The sequence below is a fragment of the Procambarus clarkii genome, chromosome 9 (assembly GCF_040958095.1).
Source record: "Procambarus clarkii isolate CNS0578487 chromosome 9, FALCON_Pclarkii_2.0, whole genome shotgun sequence".
Lineage (NCBI taxonomy): Eukaryota > Metazoa > Arthropoda > Malacostraca > Decapoda > Cambaridae > Procambarus > Procambarus clarkii.
Genome location: NC_091158.1, coordinates 11,896,754 through 11,916,137, shown reverse-complemented (window position 1 = coordinate 11,916,137; position 19,384 = coordinate 11,896,754). Strand labels below are relative to the sequence as shown.

General features: G+C 44.6%; 1 protein-coding gene across 1 annotated transcript in view; it reads left to right on the top strand.

The window, feature by feature from the left end:
- The first annotated feature begins 2,777 nt into the window (after positions 1 to 2,777).
- Positions 2,778 to 19,384, top strand: part of LOC123766235 (phenoloxidase-activating factor 2) — a 153,135-nt gene continuing 136,528 nt past the window's right edge. Inside the window, exon 1 of the mRNA XM_069321144.1 lies at positions 2,778 to 2,794. Within this exon, the coding sequence (XP_069177245.1) occupies positions 2,793 to 2,794 (2 nt within the window). The 5' untranslated portion in view covers positions 2,778 to 2,792. The remainder of the gene's footprint in view (positions 2,795 to 19,384) is intronic.

Sequence of the window (19,384 nt, the reverse complement as noted above, 5' to 3'; positions counted from 1 at the left end):
AGCCTCAAGCAATTTGTAGTTGTGAGTGTGTTACAGAGTGTGTGTGTGTGTGTGTGTGTGTGTGTGTGTGTGTGTGTGTGTGTGTGTGTGTGTGTGTGTGTGTGTGTGTGTGTGTGTGTGTGTGTGTGTGTGTCTGTGTGTGTGTGTGTGTGTGTGTGTGTGTGTGTGTGTGTGTGTGTGTGTGTGTGTGTGTGTGTGTCTGTGTGCGTGTGTGTACTCACTTAGTTGTGCTTGTGGGGGTTGAGGTCAGGCTTTTCGAATCCGCCTCTCAACTGTCAATTAATTTTTTTCACACACACACACACACACACACACACACACACACACACACACACACACACACACACACACACACACACACACACAGGAAGCAGCCCGTAGCAGCTGTCTAACTCCCAGGTACCTATTTACTGCTAGGTGAACCACCATTGAGCATCAGGGTGAAAGAAACTCTGCCCATTTGTTTCCGCCTCCGTCGGGGATCGAACCCTTAGGACTTAGGCCCCTTAGGTTGAGAGGTGTACGTGCGTGCGTGCGTGCGCACAGGGGAGTGTGTGTGGTTAGGGGGATGGGGGAAGGCGTGTATAGACAGAGATTGTGTGTGGACAGGGAGAGTGAGTGTGGTGATGGCTTCTTGTGTCTACACCTATATATACCCCGTCCACTGAATCACCAGCATGAAGTGTGTCTACTCACCTAGTTGTATTCACCTAGTTGTGCTTGTGGGGGTTGAGCTTTGGCTCTTTGGTCCCGCCTCTCGACTGACAATCGACAGGTGTACAGGTTCCTGAGCCTACTGCATGGGCTCTTTCATATCTTCATTTGAAACTGTGTATGGAGTCAGCCTCCACCACATCCCTTCTTAATGCATCCCATTGGTCAACCACTTGTGTGTGCGTGGGAGGGGGGGGGGGAGGTTAAGCACAGTGAATATCTCAGTGATATTCTGAGATATTCACTGTCTCTCGAAACTCTCCATCACTCTCTCCCATCTCCATCAGTTCTCCCCTCGTGTCTTCTCTCTCTCTCTCTCTCTCTCTCTCTCTCTCTCTCTCTCTCTCTCTCTCTCTCTCTCTCTCTCTCTCTCTCTCTCTCTCTCTCTCTCTCTCTCTCTCTCTCTCTCTCTCCCCTCATCCGGCTCTGCAATCTCCCCTAACTCATGCACCAACAATATCATACACAAATCTTAAGAAATAAATCCAAATCCTACCTCCAAACTTCTAAGGTAAAGTAGATTTCTAGATTTATTCCTCACAAGTTATAGAAATACAAAAATATTCAGAAAAATTAAATTGCGTAAACGTCAGTATAAAACATTAGAGGAGGGTAATCCTTAATTTTAAGAAGATAGAAGCCCATCACATTGATACTGAAACAGCACGGGGAAAAACGTCATCATTAAATTTTATCATAATAAATTCCAAGAATGAACAAATCCAACAAAGGCCGTGATGAGGGTTCGAACCTACGACCGGGATGATCCCAGACGCACCTTAGTCGATTGCCTCGTGGATTTGTTCATTTGATGTATCACGCTATTGTGATTTCTGTGTATTTAACTTCCAAGAATCTTATATCTTATATCGTACAAGATTGTTATATTTAAATTATATATATATACTTGACTTTTATCAAGTCAAGAATATATATAATATATATATTAATATATATAATATATATAAGTCAAGTATATATATTAATATATTTGACTTTTATCCTTGATAACAGCATCTACTCGGGTGACTGACGGAAGTGTTTCCTTGTGTTCCCAATGTATAGATTACACTGTACACAGACCACGTTGTGAAACTGAACGCCTAATTAACTATGTGCTTGATCAGAGTATAGAAGTATACCGAAGACTATGCCATAAGAGAGCAGTGAGAGTAATGTCTAGAAGGTTTGTCTGATCACCTGTTGATGCTAAGAGGTGATTGAGTGATTAAGCTCGTACCTTCGAAGGAGTTTGAAGGTTTGAGTTTGAATGAAAAGTTTTTAAAACAGGCAAACGAGACCAAAAGAAGAGGCGAAGAATGACCTTGAAGAAAGAAACCTTAAAAAAAATTTAAAAGTTGTACAAAAAGAATTTGCTTGGAGGAATGAGATGGAAAGAGCAGTTAACAGGAAAGAGAAAAATAGATTTTTATAGAGCAAGGAGGAAAGCGACAGTACAATAGCAGTCAAAAGTAAGTTAACAAATTTGTTAAAAACAGACGAGAGACAGGAATTTTATTATATATATATATATATATATATATATATATATATATATATATATATATATATATATATATATATATATATATATATATATATATATATATATAATGATTTATTACAGTGCAATAAAGTAGTTACATGAGCGGGGCCGATACAGACAGACAGGGAGAGGAATAGAGGCCATGATAACGATTTGTCCCAGAATAAACGTCACATAATTGGGGAAGTGGAACCAGGAGGCTCAGTAAACTGGGGCTAATATCTTACGCTCAATTTATGAGAACATCTGAACCAAGAAATGGCTTATTTATAGAATAAGTTTGGCTTACGACCATTTTTTTTTAGGAAAAAGGAAGGCATGTGTTTTTATATACCGCAATATGACCATGTTAATTTTTAATCTATTATACAAAAAAATACAATAATGTTGTGTTTCAAATAGTTACATTATGAAGACAAATAAACAATTTGTTTAAGATCTAGACAAATTTTGTTAGGTTATAAGGTTAAGTTAATCTGATCTGAATTTCATATTTGTAATTTCAGGTCCGCCACGTGATTGCTGAAGTGTCATGTAAGTTGATGTGAATTTGTTCATTTAGTTTGGAGTCCATCCTTGAGGGTGTCTCCTCGGGTGGGGGGGAAGGGCGTATTTTTGAGTGTTTTGCTTGGAAGTTGAGAGTGTAAGTTGGTGTGATCTCTGGAGTACAGTCCAGGTACAATCCAGGTACAAGCCGCTGGACATTAACTGTCTATATAAATGCTGTATTACGCAAGCCACTTCCACCCAACACCCTCTCCACCCAACACCCTCTCCACCCAACTCCACCTAACTCCACCCAACTCCCCCTCCACCCAACACCCTCTCCACCCACTACTGTGGAACCTGCGGATCATTTAACCCCTCTGATCAACCCTCCAGGGGTTCAGGCTTGACCAGTCAGGCTGTTAGTGAATGCAGTTCCAAGACTGATGTAGGGATCACAAACTAGGTAATCAGAAATTTTCGAAAGCCATTAATGTAATTCGACCTAATTCTGAGAGTAGAATATTGAAGAGCCTCCCTCCTCCTCCTCCTCCTCCTCCTCCTCCTCCTCATCCTCCTTCTCCTCCTCGTCCTCCTTCTCTTCCTCCTCCTCGTCCTCCTCCCCCCCCACCTCCGAGGGGGTGGACGTGTGTGGGCGTGCGGGTGTGGGATCACCACCCAGACAATGGCTGCAGAAGTGTGGGTTGGCCACTCTCCTTGTTTACCCAGGCCAACCTAGATTGATGGTTGGGGTCTCTCCCCCCCCCCCCCCCCTTCCTTCTCCCCGTCTCCTCCCTCTTCCCTCACCCCGTCTTCTCCCTCCTCCTCCTTCTACCTTCCATTCCTCCTTCTCCTCCTCCACTTCCTTCTGCTAATACCCTCCCCTTCCATGTATCTCACTTCTCCCTCCTTTCTTCCCATTCTCTCCCCACCTCTTACACCTTTCCTTCCCCCCGATCTTCCCCTTCTCCCCATCTCACCACTGACTTACGATACCGTGCAGTGACTTACGATACCACAGGGTTACGATTGAGGAGGGGTGAATGGATGTGATGGTGGTGGGAGGGGGAGGGTTGAGAATGGTAAGGGGGGAATTGAAGACAGTATGGGATCAATGTGGGAAGGCTGCAGGCTGTCTGGGGCTAAAGTCTTTTGGTAATACAGGCTGTTGGTATTACAGGCTGCTGGTATTACAGGCTGTTGGTATTACAGACTGCTGGTATTACAGGCTGTTGGTATTACAGGCTGCTGGTATTACAGGCTGTTGGTATTACAGACTGCTGGTATTACAGGCTGTTCGTATTACAGGTTGTTGGTATTACAGGCTGTTGGTATTACAGACTGCTGGTATTACAGGCTGCTGGTATTTCAGGCTGTTGGTATTACAGGCTGTTGGTATTACAGGCTGTTGGTATTACAGGCTGCTGGTATTACAGGCTGTTGGTATTACAGGCTGTTGGTATTACAGGCTGTTGGTATTACAGGCTGTTGGTATTACAGGCTGTTGGTATTACAGGCTGCTGGTATTACAGGCTGTTGGTATTACAGGCTGTTGGTATTACAGGCTGTTGGTATTACAGGCTGTTGGTATTACAGGCTGTTGGTATTACAGGCTGTTGGTATTACAGGCTGCTGGTATTACAGGCTGTTGGTATTACAGGCTGTTGGTATTACAGGCTGTTGGTATTACAGGCTGTTGGTATTACAGGCTGTTGGAATTACAGGCTGTTGGTATTACAGGCTGTTGGTATTACAGACTGCTGGTATTACAGGCTGTTGGTATTACAGGCAGCTGGTATTACAGGCTGTTGGTATTACAGACTGCTGGTATTACAGGCTGTTGGAATTACAGGCTGTTGGTATTACAGGCTGTTGGTATTACAGACTGCTGGTATTACAGGCTGTTGGTATTACAGGCTGCTGGTATTACAGGCTGTTGGTATTACAGACTGCTGGTATTACAGGCTGTTGGTATTACAGGCTGTTGGTATTACAGGCTGTTGGTATTACAGACTGCTGGTATTACAGACTGCTGGTATTACAGGCTGTTGGTATTACAGGCTGTTGGTATTACAGGCTGCTGGTATTACAGGCTGTTGGTATTACAGACTGCTGGTATTACAGGCTGTTGGTATTACAGGCTGTTGGTATTACAGGCTGTTGGTATTACAGACTGCTGGTATTACAGACTGCTGGTATTACAGGCTGTTGGTATTACAGACTGCTGGTATTACAGGCTGTTGGTATTACAGGCTGCTGGTATTACAGGCTGTTGGTATTACAGGCTGTTGGAATTACAGGCTGTTGGTATTACAGGCTGTTGGTATTACAGACTGCTGGTATTACAGACTGCTGGTATTACAGGCTGTTGGTATTACAGGCTGTTGGAATTACAGGCTGCTGGTATTACAGGCTGTTGGTATTACAGACTGCTGGTATTACAGGCTGTTGGTATTACAGGCTGTTGGTATTACAGGCTGTTGGTATTACAGGCTGTTGGTATTACAGGCTGTTGGTATTACAGACTGCTGGTATTACAGGCTGTTGGTATTACAGGCTGTTGGTATTACAGGCTGTTGGTATTACAGGCTGTTGGTATTACAGGCTGTTGGTATTACAGACTGCTGGTATTACAGGCTGTTGGTATTACAGACTGCTGGTATTACAGGCTGTTGGTATTACAGGCTGTTGGTATTACAGGCTGTTGGTATTACAGGCTGTTGGTATTACAGGCTGCTGGTATTACAGGCTGTTGGTATTACAGGCTGTTGGTATTACAGACTGCTGGTATTACAGGCTGTTGGTATTACAGGCTGTTGGTATTACAGGCTGTTGGTATTACAGGCTGCTGGTATTACAGGCTGTTGGTATTACAGGCTGTTGGTATTACAGGCTGTTGGTATTACAGGCTGTTGGTATTACAGGCTGCTGGTATTACAGGCTGTTGGTATTACAGGCTGTTGGTATTACAGACTGCTGGTATTACAGGCTGTTGGTATTACAGGCTGTTGGTATTACAGGCTGTTGGTATTACAGGCTGTTGGTATTACAGGCTGCTGGTATTACAGGCTGTTGGTATTACAGGCTGTTGGTATTACAGACTGCTGGTATTACAGGCTGCTGATATTACTGGCATTTATGAATAAATTTTTTGAATTTGAATAATAATTAACAGATTCCATTATTTTTAATGTCTATGAGCTGGGGGGGAAATTTCCTTTTAGATTCATAAATTATATTCTCTGATAATTGGGCTTGAAGCTCATAAAGTTTATTAGCAACAACTTCAACAAATCATTACAATATTGGCTGGACTACGCAGGTGAATACGTGTCTAAATCAAGCTTAAAATTTTTGGAAAAAAGTTTGAATAGCTTTTCATCACTTATGTCATATATCATCAGACTGTTTTCAACTGTTATAGGGCATAGTTTTATTAAAGAATTTTTTTTACTGATTAACAGCTTTACTGGTAATGGTGCGTAAAGCCTTTTAACAAGTGATTAAATCTAATGATTGAACAGTGTTAATTCAGAGGATAGAAATGACTCAGTTCACAGTTTGGGGTAAGTTGCAGAGAGAGAATTTTACCCCTAAGGCTACAGTCAATGTTGACATTCTCTGTACAGTCATATAGTCTCATAGTCACTGTAACTTTACAAGTCCAGGTACTGTAAAGTTCATTCATTGTTTCCTCACAGGTGCAGTCATTGTATACAAGCACACGTACTCACCTAATTGTACTCTTTGCTCCCGCCTCTCAACCGTCAATCAACTGATGTACAGATTCCTGAGCCTACACGTATATTGGGTCTCTGGTCCATTGTATATTGGGACAAGGAAACTGCAGTTGAGAACTCGCGTGTTTGAGCTCCTTGATTGATGAGGGAGGGAGAGAATTACCAGGGGGGAAGCGCCAAGCCATTGCGACTGTATAGCAGTTGGAAGGGGGTCCGGATAAGGATTTTGGATGGGACGGGGGGAAAGGGTGGAAGAAGGAATGGTGCCCAACCACTTGGACGGACGAAGATTGAACGCCGACCCGCATGAAGCGAGACCGTCGCTCTACCATCCACCCCAGGTGGTTGGGCACTTTGATTAATGAGTGTGAGTATATGGTACAGTAATAAGCCTCCATGGTATATGGTACAGTAATAATTCACATCACCAACCTCGACCACAACGGCAAGAAACCGGTAAAATTGAAGTACGTTATACAGAAAGATACACCATCACACGCCTTGATCATGAGGGCGGCCCGCCCCTGTTCCGGTCCAGGGCGGCCCTCCCCTGTTCCGGTCCAGGGCGGCCCTCCCCTGTTCCGGTCCAGGGCGGCCCGCCCCTGTTCCGGTCCAGGGCGGCCCGCCCCTGTTCCGGTCCAGGGCGGCCCGCCCCTGTTCCGGTCCAGGGCGGCCCGCCCCTGTTCTAGTCCAGGGCGGCCCGCCCCTGTTCCGGTCCAGGGCGGCCCTCCCCTGTTCCGGTCCAGGGCGGCCCTCCCCTGTTCCGGTCCAGGGCGGCCCGCCCCTGTTCCGGTCCAGGGCGGCCCACCCCTGTTCCGGTCCAGGGAGGCCCGCCCCTGTTCCGGTCCAGGGCGGCCCGCCCCTGTTCTAGTCCAGGGCGGCCCGCCCCTGTTCCGGTCCAGGGCGGCCCGCCCCTGTTCCGGTCCAGGGCGGCCCGCCCCTGTTCCGGTCCAGGGCGGCCCTCCCCTGTTCCGGTCCAGGGCGGACCGAAACGACGTCGTTTCTCCATCTTCTGACGTGTGGTTTGGTCATCACAACACCAAAGCTTCAACAGCTTCAACAAGCAGAGCCCATACAGCGTGGTCTAATTCACTGAATAAACAGTATCTTTTCTACCCAGTCACTTGGTCTGGACGGTAGAGCGACGGTCTCGCTTCATGCAGGTCGGCGTTCAATCCCCGACCGTTCAAGTGGTTGGGCACCATTTTTTCCCCCCTCATCAGATCCTAAATCCTCATCCTGACCCCCCCCCCCCCCCCTTCCAAGTGCTATATAGTCGTGGTGGCTTGGCTTTCTCCTGATAGTTCCCCTTCCACTTCAACAGCTTCTAAAATACGGACTAAACACGGGGCAACCCTTCCTCCGAATAGACAGTACGATTTAGTACTAAATGTAATAAGTACATTACTGACTGTCTGCATAGTACATATATACACTTAATTGTGCTATTACATTTACCTCCATATATATTCTCCTCATTTTCTGTTAATACACTCAAAATCTTTAGGGTGAAGTTTTCGTGTACAATTCTATATACACAAGTTTTAAATATATAGAATTTCTTTTTTAGCTTTATTAAACAATAGAGATTTTATACAAAATTTGAAAATATCTTGAGTTACTTTATAATTTATTGAAGACTTTAGTTTTGTTTTATTAGTTTTATAAAATTGTAATACCAATATAGCTATAGGTTGAGTACTAATTGTAATTAAGAAGCAATAAATGCTATTTACATGCTTGTCCTCCTACACTCCCAAGGTTAGGTTAGGTCGTGGTTTTCAATACAACTTTTCAGGTAAACTCTAATATTCACAATATTTTCGTGCGATGCTGGCGATTAAGTGTATTTATGTACTATGCCGATAGTCAGGATTGTACTTATTACATTTAGTATTAAAACGTACTGTCTATTCGGAAGATGGGTTGGCAGGGGACTGAAAACACGGGGGATTAAACCACGGCGGGTGATTTTAATGGTCCAAAACAGTGACAAGCCACTGTTGTCACAGACTTTTTTTTTACACAGCAGTTTCTGTGGCACTGAACTGCTTTTGCTGGAACAATTAGTTCGGTAATTTTCCAATTACCGAACTAAACTCCGGTAATGGAACATTTAACATTGGCCGCAAAGAAATCTCATCTTGTTATATATATATATATATATATATATATATATATATATATATATGTGTATAAATATATATATATATATATATATATATATATATATATATATATATATATATATATATATATATATATATATATATATAATACAAGAAGGTACATTGGGTTGTGAGAGAACATAACATTGGGGTTCTTACATTCCTGCAAAGCCACCAACACGCAATAGCGCTTCGGTTATCTAATTAGAGGTAATTGTAAATCGGTCTTGATTTATAACCACAGGATTAAGTCGTTTGTAATTGTGGTAGTTAGGAGTGTTTTTTGTTTTAATTTAAAATACTGGTTCGTGAGTGTTTTTTTTCTTGTATTTATATATAAATCTGGTTATCGAGGACAGAATGTTGTGCAACCCACAACAGTTGCCTAACTCCCTAGGTAGTTATTGCTATGTCAACAGAAAAGTGCACAACCATATCTGCCCCACCCGGGGACTCGAACCCAAGATTCCCGATTGTGAGTCGAGGACAACACAGCTTTCTTATAATTTACATTTATATAAAAAAGTGGAAATTTATTCACTTAATGTGTTAACAATATTCACAATATCTGTTAAATTTCTATGGAGGTTGTACTTCTGTTTTATTTATAGAATACTTCTGTGTAATGTTAGTAAATTAAATTAAAATCTTTATCCAAATTCTAATTCTTAAATATATATATATATATATATATATATATATATATATATATATATATATATATATATATATATATATATATATATATATAACTAGGACAGATCAGTATCAACATACTAATTTCGTCTAACAAGGTAGCGCAGGTGACCTTAATATCGTGTGTTTGTTGGGCGTTGAGACCAGGCGTTGAGCAAACAATTAGCACGTGCAAATATTTGTTTGCAAGAGGAGGTCGCAACTGTGTTGTGTGTGACGGCTGTAACACTGCTCACCTGGATGTGTGACGGCTGTAACACTGCTCGCCTGGATGTGTGACGGGCTGTAACATTGTTCACCAGGATGTGTGACGGCCGTAACACTGCTCGCCTGGATGTGTGACGGGCTGTAACATTGCTCGCCTGGATTTGTGACGGGCTGTAACATTGCTCGCCTGGATGTGTGACGGGCTGTAACATTGCTCGCCTGGATGTGTGACGGGCTGTAACATTGCTCGCCTGAATGTGTGACGGCTGTAACACTGTTCACCTGGATATGTGATGGGCTGTAACACTGCTCACCTGGATGTGTGACGGCTGTAATACTGCTCACCTGGATGTGTGACGGGCTGTAACACTGCTCGCCTGGATGTGTGACGGCTGTAACACTGCTCGCCTGGATGTGTGACGGCTGTAACACTGCTCACCTGGATGTGTGACGGTGGTAACACTGCTCGCCTGGATGTGTGACGGCTGTAACACTGTTCACCTGGATGTGTGACGGGCTGTAACACTGCTCGCCTGGATGTGTGACGGCTGTAACACTGTTCACCTGGATGTGTGACGGCTGTAACACTGTTCACCTGGATGTGTGACGGGCTGTAACACTGCTCGCCTGGATGTGTGACGGGCTGTAACACTGCTCACCTGGATATGTGACGGCTGTAACACTGCTCACCTGGATGTGTGACGGCTGTAACACTGCTCACCTGGATATGTGACGGGCTGTAACACTGCTCACCTGGATATGTGACGGCTGTAACACTGCTCACCTGGATGTGTGACGGCTGTAACACTGCTCACCTGGATGTGTGACGGGCTGTAACACTGCTCACCTGGATGTGTGACGGCTGTAACACTGCTCACCTGGATGTGTGACGGGCTGTAACACTGCTCACCTGGATGTGTGACGGGCTGTAACACTGCTCACCTGGATGTGTGACGGCTGTAACACTGCTCACCTGGATGTGTGACGGCTGTAACACTGCTCACCTGGATGTGTGACGGCTGTAACACTGCTCACCTGGATGTGTGACGGGCTGTAACATTGCTCGCCTGGATGTGTGACGGTAGTAACACTGCTCGCCTGGATGTGTGACGGCTGTAACACTGCTCACCTGGATGTGTGACGGGCTGTAACATTGCTCGCCTGGATGTGTGACGGTGGTAACACTGCTCGCCTGGATGTGTGACGGTCGTAACACTGCTCACCAGGATGTGTGACTGGCGTAACATCGCGGACAGTGAGGATAGTAAAATTAATTCATTCGTTTCTGTTCATCTACATCTGTTCTGTTCATCAGTTCATCATTTGTGAACTTTTTCGCCACCAACGTCACAAATGCAGCCTATTATGAACATGGGTCGGTCGAGTGTCACTGAAATCACGTGTTTCGCTAAAGTTCACATTGGCATAATTAGAGGCAGAGGGGAAGTAAATTACTAAAGATTACCAGTAATGGTCCCAATTTAGTTTCGCTGAATCACTATCCCCTTTGACCTCTTCTCGACACCCCGTGACCTCCAGGCACCTCCAATACCCCCAGAGAGGCGCCCTTGACCTCTCTCGACACCCTGTGACCTCCAGGCACCTCCAATATCCCCAGAGAGGCGCCCTTGACCTCTCTATACACCCCGTGACCTCCAGGCACCGCCAATACCCCCAGAGAGACGCCCTTGACCTCTCTCTATACACCCCATGACCTCTAGCTACCTCCCATACCCCCCAGAGAGAAGCCCTTGACCTCTCTATACACCCCGTGACCTCAGCTACCTCCCATACCCCCAAAGAGAGAAGCCCTTGACCTCTCTATACACCCCATGACCTCTAGCTACCTCCCATACCCCCCAGAGAGGCGCCCTTGACCTCTCTATACACCCCGTGACCTCAGCTACCTCCCATACCCCCAAAGAGAGAAGCCCTTGACCTCTCTATACACCCCATGACCTCTAGCTACCTCCCATACCCCCCAGAGAGGCGCCCTTGACCTCTCTATACACCCCATGACCTCTAGCTACCTCCCATACCCCCCAGAGAGGCGCACTTGACCTCTCTATACACCCCATGACCTCTAGCTACCTCCCATACCCCCCAGAGAGGCGCCCTTGACCTCTCTCTATACACCCCATGACCTCTAGCTACCTCCCATACCCCCCAGAGAGGCGCCCTTGACCTCTCTATACACCCCGTGACCTCAGCTACCTCCCATACCCCCCAGAGAGGCGCCCTTGACCTCTCTATACACCCCGTGACCTCAGCTACCTCCCATACCCCCCAGAGAGAAGCCCTTGACCTCTCTATACACCTCATGACCTCTAGCTACCTCCCATACCCCCCAGAGAGGCGCCCTTGACCTCTCTATACACCCTATGACCTCTAGCTACCTCCCATACCCCCCAGAGACCCACATAAACTATAAGTTTCCAATCATAGTAAACAAGACTGAACGACTATGGTCTCTCGCCACGCCACAAACAGCCTCGACACAAAGGCTGATTCCCAACGAAAACCTTCAATATATATAAATATTACTCGACATAGAAATATTGACCGATGACAGAAAGATGCTTGCATCAATGACTCGGGAGGATTCAAGGGCATATCTGGCTTCTTGTTGACCTCGGCTCGGACGCCAGAAAGGTAAACTAGTGCGCCGCGCTGCATGCGTGATTGGTGGCATCATACAGCATTGAATTACAGAGCGACCACGCACACACACACACACACACACACACAGACAGACGCGTGAGATCAAACGAGATGCCGAAGGCGTGGGTAGGGTAATAACTGTGTTGGGAGCTCGGTTGTCCCTATTTCTCTTTACCCACACACACACACACACACACACACACACACACACACACACACACACACACACACACACACACACACACACACACACACACACACACATACACACACACACACAGTAGCACTGGGAGATAAGGTAGAGAGGAGGAAGCACAGGGTAATGGCCAAACCACCTTGGCTTAGTGGGTGATGCTGTGTTGTGTTGTGAGTTGATACGTGAAATATGAAGTTGTGTTGTTGACATGATATGTGAGGTAAAGTGTTGCTCCCGTAGATGATTGTGATGGTGTTTAGTTGTAGCCGCTGGCTGCTGTAGTTGGGTGCTCGCTGTAGTTGCTGTACTGTAGGCGGATTGTATTGGTACTGTTGTATTATTTAGAAGTTGCTTTGCAACTTTTCCAGGAGAGCTTTATGATGACTTTATAGCTGGTTCAGATGTTGGGCATGTTGCTTGTTGCTTCGGTAGTTGGGTGAATTAAGTCATGTTTGCGGCTGATCTTGTAACAAATGTCTCTCATTTTCTCATCGTTACGTTTTCATTTGACGCCTTGTCTGTGTGCTGCTGGTGACCTTACTCTGTGGCACTGGTGTGGTGTATATCACCCTGGGGTCACTGACTTCCGGGTCCTGCTTGGCAATATCGCACCTGTTGGGCATTGACATGTCTTCTATGGCACACTTGCCTGCGGCTCCCTGAGGGTTGTCTTCAAGGAGCATCTTGTTGAGCTGTCTCGGGTTGTGTATGTCTAGAGCCGCCCAAGATAAGGTATTGTACGCCGGCTCGAATTCTTATTCTACGCAACTCTCAACCTCGTGGCGAGTAGACATGGAAGGTTGTCGGAGGGGAGGAGAAGTTGTTCTTGGTTTCAAGTGATCCACTTGAACGCTTCTAGAAGAAAATACCCGTGGGGGAAACCCCCATGGGGTAACGTGTGATGGAGAGTGTGGTGTGCAAACACCATTTATACTGCAGCTCACAAAACCTGTTTTTTTCTTAACTGCTAGAGAGACACACATCTCTTTTCGAGGATTAACAATGGACATTCCTCGTCCTGCAATCATCATCTGAGGAGAGTTTATGGCTGGTTGAATTGCAGACCTGTTTGACTGTGTAGTTGTAGAGAGAAGCGTTTTATCTGGGGTCTTGCATAGGGTGTACATCTGGGTGATGCACAAGGGTGTACATCTGGGTGTTTCACAGGGTGTACATCTGGGTTTTGCACAGAGTGTACATCTGGGTGTTGCATAGGGTGAGCATCTGGGTGTTTGGGTGGGTGTATATTTGGGTGTGGGGCTAGGTGTATCTGGGTGTGTGGGTAGGGTGCATGCCTGTGCATGGAGGCAATGTGTATATCTGAGCATGGCGATGATACGAGTGTATCTGGCTGAGAGACATGGTGTATATTGCGTATGATGTGACTCTTCATAATGTAATTTCAGCGAGCGCAATAACATTTTGATTATCCTCATATCTCTGTTTATTGAATTCATTTAATTTGTTTCTGATGCCATCCGCATTTGTATACCTTATTTTAAAACTTGCTTCGTTCCATGTTTTCCACCTTTCTGACTCTGTCACCCTCCGTCTTCCTTCATACCTGGGTTGTGTATCCCTGGGGTTAAGGGAGGGTTAATGGATGGTAACTGTTTTAGGGTTCGTTGCAGCAGGGAGCAAGGGAAGGGGACTATTTCATTAGCGAAGAGGTAGAAGGGGGTTGGGGGTATTGGCGGTAGAATAGGGGGGATGCTGGCCAGGAAAAGCTGATGTGGATCAATGGAAAATTGAAATGAAATTTAAAAGTATATTGGAGATATATATATATATATATATATATATATATATATACGCACCAAGGGATGATTGCTCAAGCTTTTCTCACTCCGTTCAACATATGGTCATATATATTTTCTCACGTCACAAACAGTTGACATTATTTAACTTTTCTGAGGGATAAGCATCTACCTGTCTGCCTGTTCACAGGTAATATTATACTAAACGTACATAAAATACTTTAAAAAATACATTAAAAACGTACATAAAAATACAACTTTGACACGTCGCCAATTTACATACGGCAAATGGCTCACAGGAAGCTATCAGAAAACAGTAAGTTAGCAGAGCAACCGTACACAGCTTGGGGTAAGCTTCGTCAAGTGGGGCTCTCCTTGTGGATAAGTCGTCTCAGGTTATCACCAGGTCGTCTCAGGTGGTCACCAGGTCGTCTCAGGTGGTCACCAGGTCGTCTCAGGTGATCACTGGGTCGTCTCAGGTGATCACTAGGTCGTCTCAGGTGGTCACCAGGTCGTCTCAGGCGATCACCAGGTCGTCTCAGGCGATCACCAGGTCGTCTCAGGTGGTCACCAGGTCGTCTCAGGTGATCACTAGGTCGTCTCAGGTGATAACTGTGGATAGGTCGTCTCAGGTCATCACAAAGTCGTCTCAGGTGGTCACCAGGTCGTCTCAGGTGGTCACCAGGTCGTCTCAGGTGATCACTAGGTCGTCTCAGGTCATCACCAGGTCGTCTCAGGTCATCACCAGGTCGTCTCAGGTGGTCATCAGGTCGTCTCAGGTCATCACCAGGTCGTCTCAGGTGGTCACCAAGTCGTCTCAAGTGGTCACCAGGTTACGATCAACTTTTGTCTTGTGGTTCTCTTAATACACATCTTATCCAAAGATAATCCTTTATGTCCTCATAATCTGCTGAATGTGAATAATATCTGGTGGTTGGTTCTGGAGATGCAAGGGCAGATATCAATTTTATATGCTACTCCATTATATATAATTGATATATAACAGAAATATATAAATTTCCATACTTCATGGAAACATGAAACTTCACAATTTCGTGTTTACTTCACAACTTGGTTACTAACACATTTTGGGTCTAATTACTTTGAATTGGTGTCATACGATCTCACCAGAGAGACATGGAATCGTGCAAGTGATCGATAATGGCTTCTCCAAGGAACCAACCTGATTTAACACTCCTATAGACAAACTGTTAATGAACATGACTTCCTAATTGCTGCAAGTTCACGGGACGAAAGGCACTCTAAAGTAGATGCTCGGGTATTACAGATGCATGGCAATAAATCAATCAATAATACCTGTCAATGGAACATACAGGTGTTATTGTTGTGTCTCATTCACATATATTGTGCATGGCCAATATGTGTGTGAATGGGACACAGCAATAACAACACAATCAAGATGTGTAGTGTGTGTGTGTGTATAGACTTTCACTCGTCACTTGAAGAGTGACAGGTTTCAGATGCAGCACAGTACTATATGACACAGGTGAAACAGGTGTTTACTGACAGTCTGTCAGTGTATCTCAGCCCTCACCTGTTGCGGGCGTTAGCCTGGTCGCCAGGGTCAACATGCTGAAAAAAACATCACCAGAATGGAACCTTAAGTTATGAATCACAGTGTTCTACACTACTCACTCTCGTTCCCACACTCATCAACACACATACAATACCTCAGAAGGTGCTCAGTAACGCATAATGGTGAGTTAGTAACGTATAATGTAGAGTTAGCAACGTTTGTCACTAACATATGCTTACCAATTTAGAATGCCAAATCCTGGTTCTCCAGGAGGCCTCACTAGAGTCCCTTCAGATCCTATGACCTATCTTGTAGATTAGCCAATGAGGGGACAGCAGCGATGTCATCTCCAATCACGTTGGCCCCATGTGAGGAGGTCAGGTGGTGCGCAGCTCCAATAAGACGCCCTCGTTCATGGCCGGCCCCTTACGGGCTATTCATGCCCGTGCCACATCTTAGGTGGCTTAATCTTCATCAATCAATCAATTGGCCGGCCCCATTTGGTCGACGGGAGACATCTCCCGTCACGCAGGGTGCAGCTGCACCTCCACAGATCTCCAGTATCATCTATTGATACTGGTAATGGCTCAAAAGGGCCACCCACCACTTACGGGCTATTCGTGCCCGTGCCACCTCTTGGGTGGCTTAATATAAACAAAAAAATGGCCGGCCGGTGGGACACCTGTGTCCTGATTCTCTGGTCTCTCCTCTACTCTGTCTGGCCGAGACCCAACTGTCGTCTCGGCAACTACGTCCATCCCAATATGGCCGCCGACTTCTATATGCGCTTTCCTGTGTAAATGATTCAGTTTGATTGTAATTAGTCGTACTAGCGGGCACTCATAAGCAATTGTGCCACAACCCAAGTATACTATGTATATATTATACAGCATATAATACACTCACACACACACACACACACACACACACACACACACACACACACACACACACACACACACACACACACACACACACACACACACATCCCAAGGATGCAGCCCAGCAACAGCTTAACAAATTCCCAGGTAACTATTTCCTGCTAGGTGAACAGAGGCATCAATTGGAAGAAACTGCCCATGTGTTTGTGCCTCGGTCGGGAATCGAACCCGACCTGTCTAGCAGTGTAAACAAGTATGTGTAAACAAGGTGCTGTGTCATTAAGTAATTGCTGACACAGTCGTTAATACTCCCACACGACTGATGCCAATGTTGTTTCGTAATGATTTACAAGCAGTTCACCGAAAGGAAAATTATGTAGTAAAATTTAAACCAGGTATTGGTGGGCTGATTACGAGCGTGCAAGCGGGCTTTCGGAAGATCGTGCGAGCGGGCTCAGGTGAAAGCCCCCTGGCACGGGCTTATTTTCCAAATAAGGTGGAAAATATATTAGGTGTTGGGCGACGCCTTGAGACACCGTCTACATAACTCTCCAGGAGGAAATTATCTCCTGAGTGGACCACACACTCACCGGAAGCTGTGGTCGCGTTGTGTCCTGCAGCTCGAGCGGGGAAAGTAATAAATAAACGCATTTACATGCACGCACTCGCACGCACTCGCACGCACTCGCACGCACCCGCATGAACCGTGTACACATGGCATGTGCACGTGGAGCTTGCAATAATTCTAATTCATAAATGTTGTAAAATAATCCTCGCTCCAATGTTATTGTTTCTTGTTTTTTTTTCCTGTCAATTGTTGTTTGAGGGCGTGAGCCAGGTCGTAGGTCAGGTCGTAGGTCAGGTCGTAGGTCAGGTCGTAGGTCAGTTCGTAGGTCAGGTCGTAGGTCAGGTCGTAGGTCAGGTCGTAGGTCAGTGTCCTTGTTTGTGAGAGTAATTATTGTCAGCTAGACATAAAATAATGTTATAGTTTTGGTCGTCACTTATACCATATATGCAGAAAAATATATAATTATATATAAATTTATAAATATATAAATGAATAATGTATTATGAGAGCAAGAAGACTGCCAACTTCCTCATGAAGAACTCTCGCAACACCAAACAAAATCTCTTTAAAAGAGATGAATCTTTGTCTATGACTTCACATGCCCACTTGAAGGACTGTCAGCCTCAACGATCTCAATATATCGGCAAGACAACATCATTCCTATCAAGACACCAAACAATGGACAAACAGCAAGGCCCTATCAAGGAACATATATATATATATATATATGAAAACTCACACCCCAGAAGTGACTCGAACCCATACTCCCAGAAGCAACGCAACTGGTAACTACAGGGCGCCAAGTGGTTGGGCACCACTCCTGCCCCACGTCCCATCCAAAATCCTTATCCTATACCCTTACAAGTGCTATATAGTTGTAATGGCTTGACACTTTCCCCTGATAATTCCAGTTGCGTTGCTTCTGGGAGTATGGGTTCGAGTCACTTCTGGGGTGTGAGTTTTCATTCGCATATAGTCCTGGGGACCATTCAGGCTTGTTCGCATATATATATATATATATATATATATATATATATATATATATATGTCGTACCTAGTAGCCAGAACTCACTTTTTGGCCTACAATTCAAGGCCCGATTTGCCTAATAAGCCAAGTTTTCCTGAATTAATATATTTTTTCTAATTTTTTTCTTATGAAATGATAAAGCTATCCATTTCATTATGTATGAGGTCAATTTTTTTTATTGGAGTTAAAATTAACGTAGATATACGACCGAACCTATCCAACCCTACCTAACCTAACCTAACCTATCTTTATAGGTTAGGGTAGGTTAGGTAGCCGAAAAAGTTAGGTTAGGTTAGGTTAGGTAGGTTAGGTAGTCGAAAAACAATTAATTCATGAAAACTTGGCTTATTAGGCAAATCGGGCCTTGCATAGTAGGCATAGAAGTGCGTTCTGGCTATTAGGTACGACATATATATATATATATATATATATATATATATATATATATATATATATATATATATATATATATATATATATATATATATGTCGTACCTAGTAGCCAGAACGCACTTCTTGGCCTACTATGCAAGGCCCGATTTGCCTAATAAGCCAAGTTTTCATGAATTAATTGTTTTTCGACTACCTAACCTAAACTAACCTAACTTTTTCGGCTACCTAACCTAACCTAACCTATAAAGATAGGTTAGGTTAGGTTAGGAAGGATTGGTTAGGTTCGGTCATATATCTACGTTAATTTTAACTCCAATAAAAAAAATTAACCTCATACATAATGAAATGGGTAGCTTCATCATTTCATAAGAAAAAAATTAGAGAAAATATATTAATTCAGGAAAACTTGGCTTATTAGGCAAATCGAGCCTTGCATAGTAGGCTGAGAAGTGCGTTCTGGCTACTAGGTACGACATATATATATATATATATATATATATATATATATATATATATATATATATATAGCGTGGGAGCACACAATACGCCATACACCATCACCAGAGAGGCCAGGGAGGACACGCCATCTGTCAGCCATTAAAGGTGCAAGTTTTTTTCTGTTTTTGTTTGAAAACTTGGAATGTTGCCAAGGTCTTTTTTTCCTTAAGGTCAGGGTGATCAGTGTGAAAGTGATGAAAAGGGCCCATCAGACCTAACAAGAGAGCGCTGGGGACCTCCGTAATGTCTGGTCCTCGAAGACGTCTGTCAACCTCTTTGTGGACTGTTCTTCTCCGGCTACACGTCGCT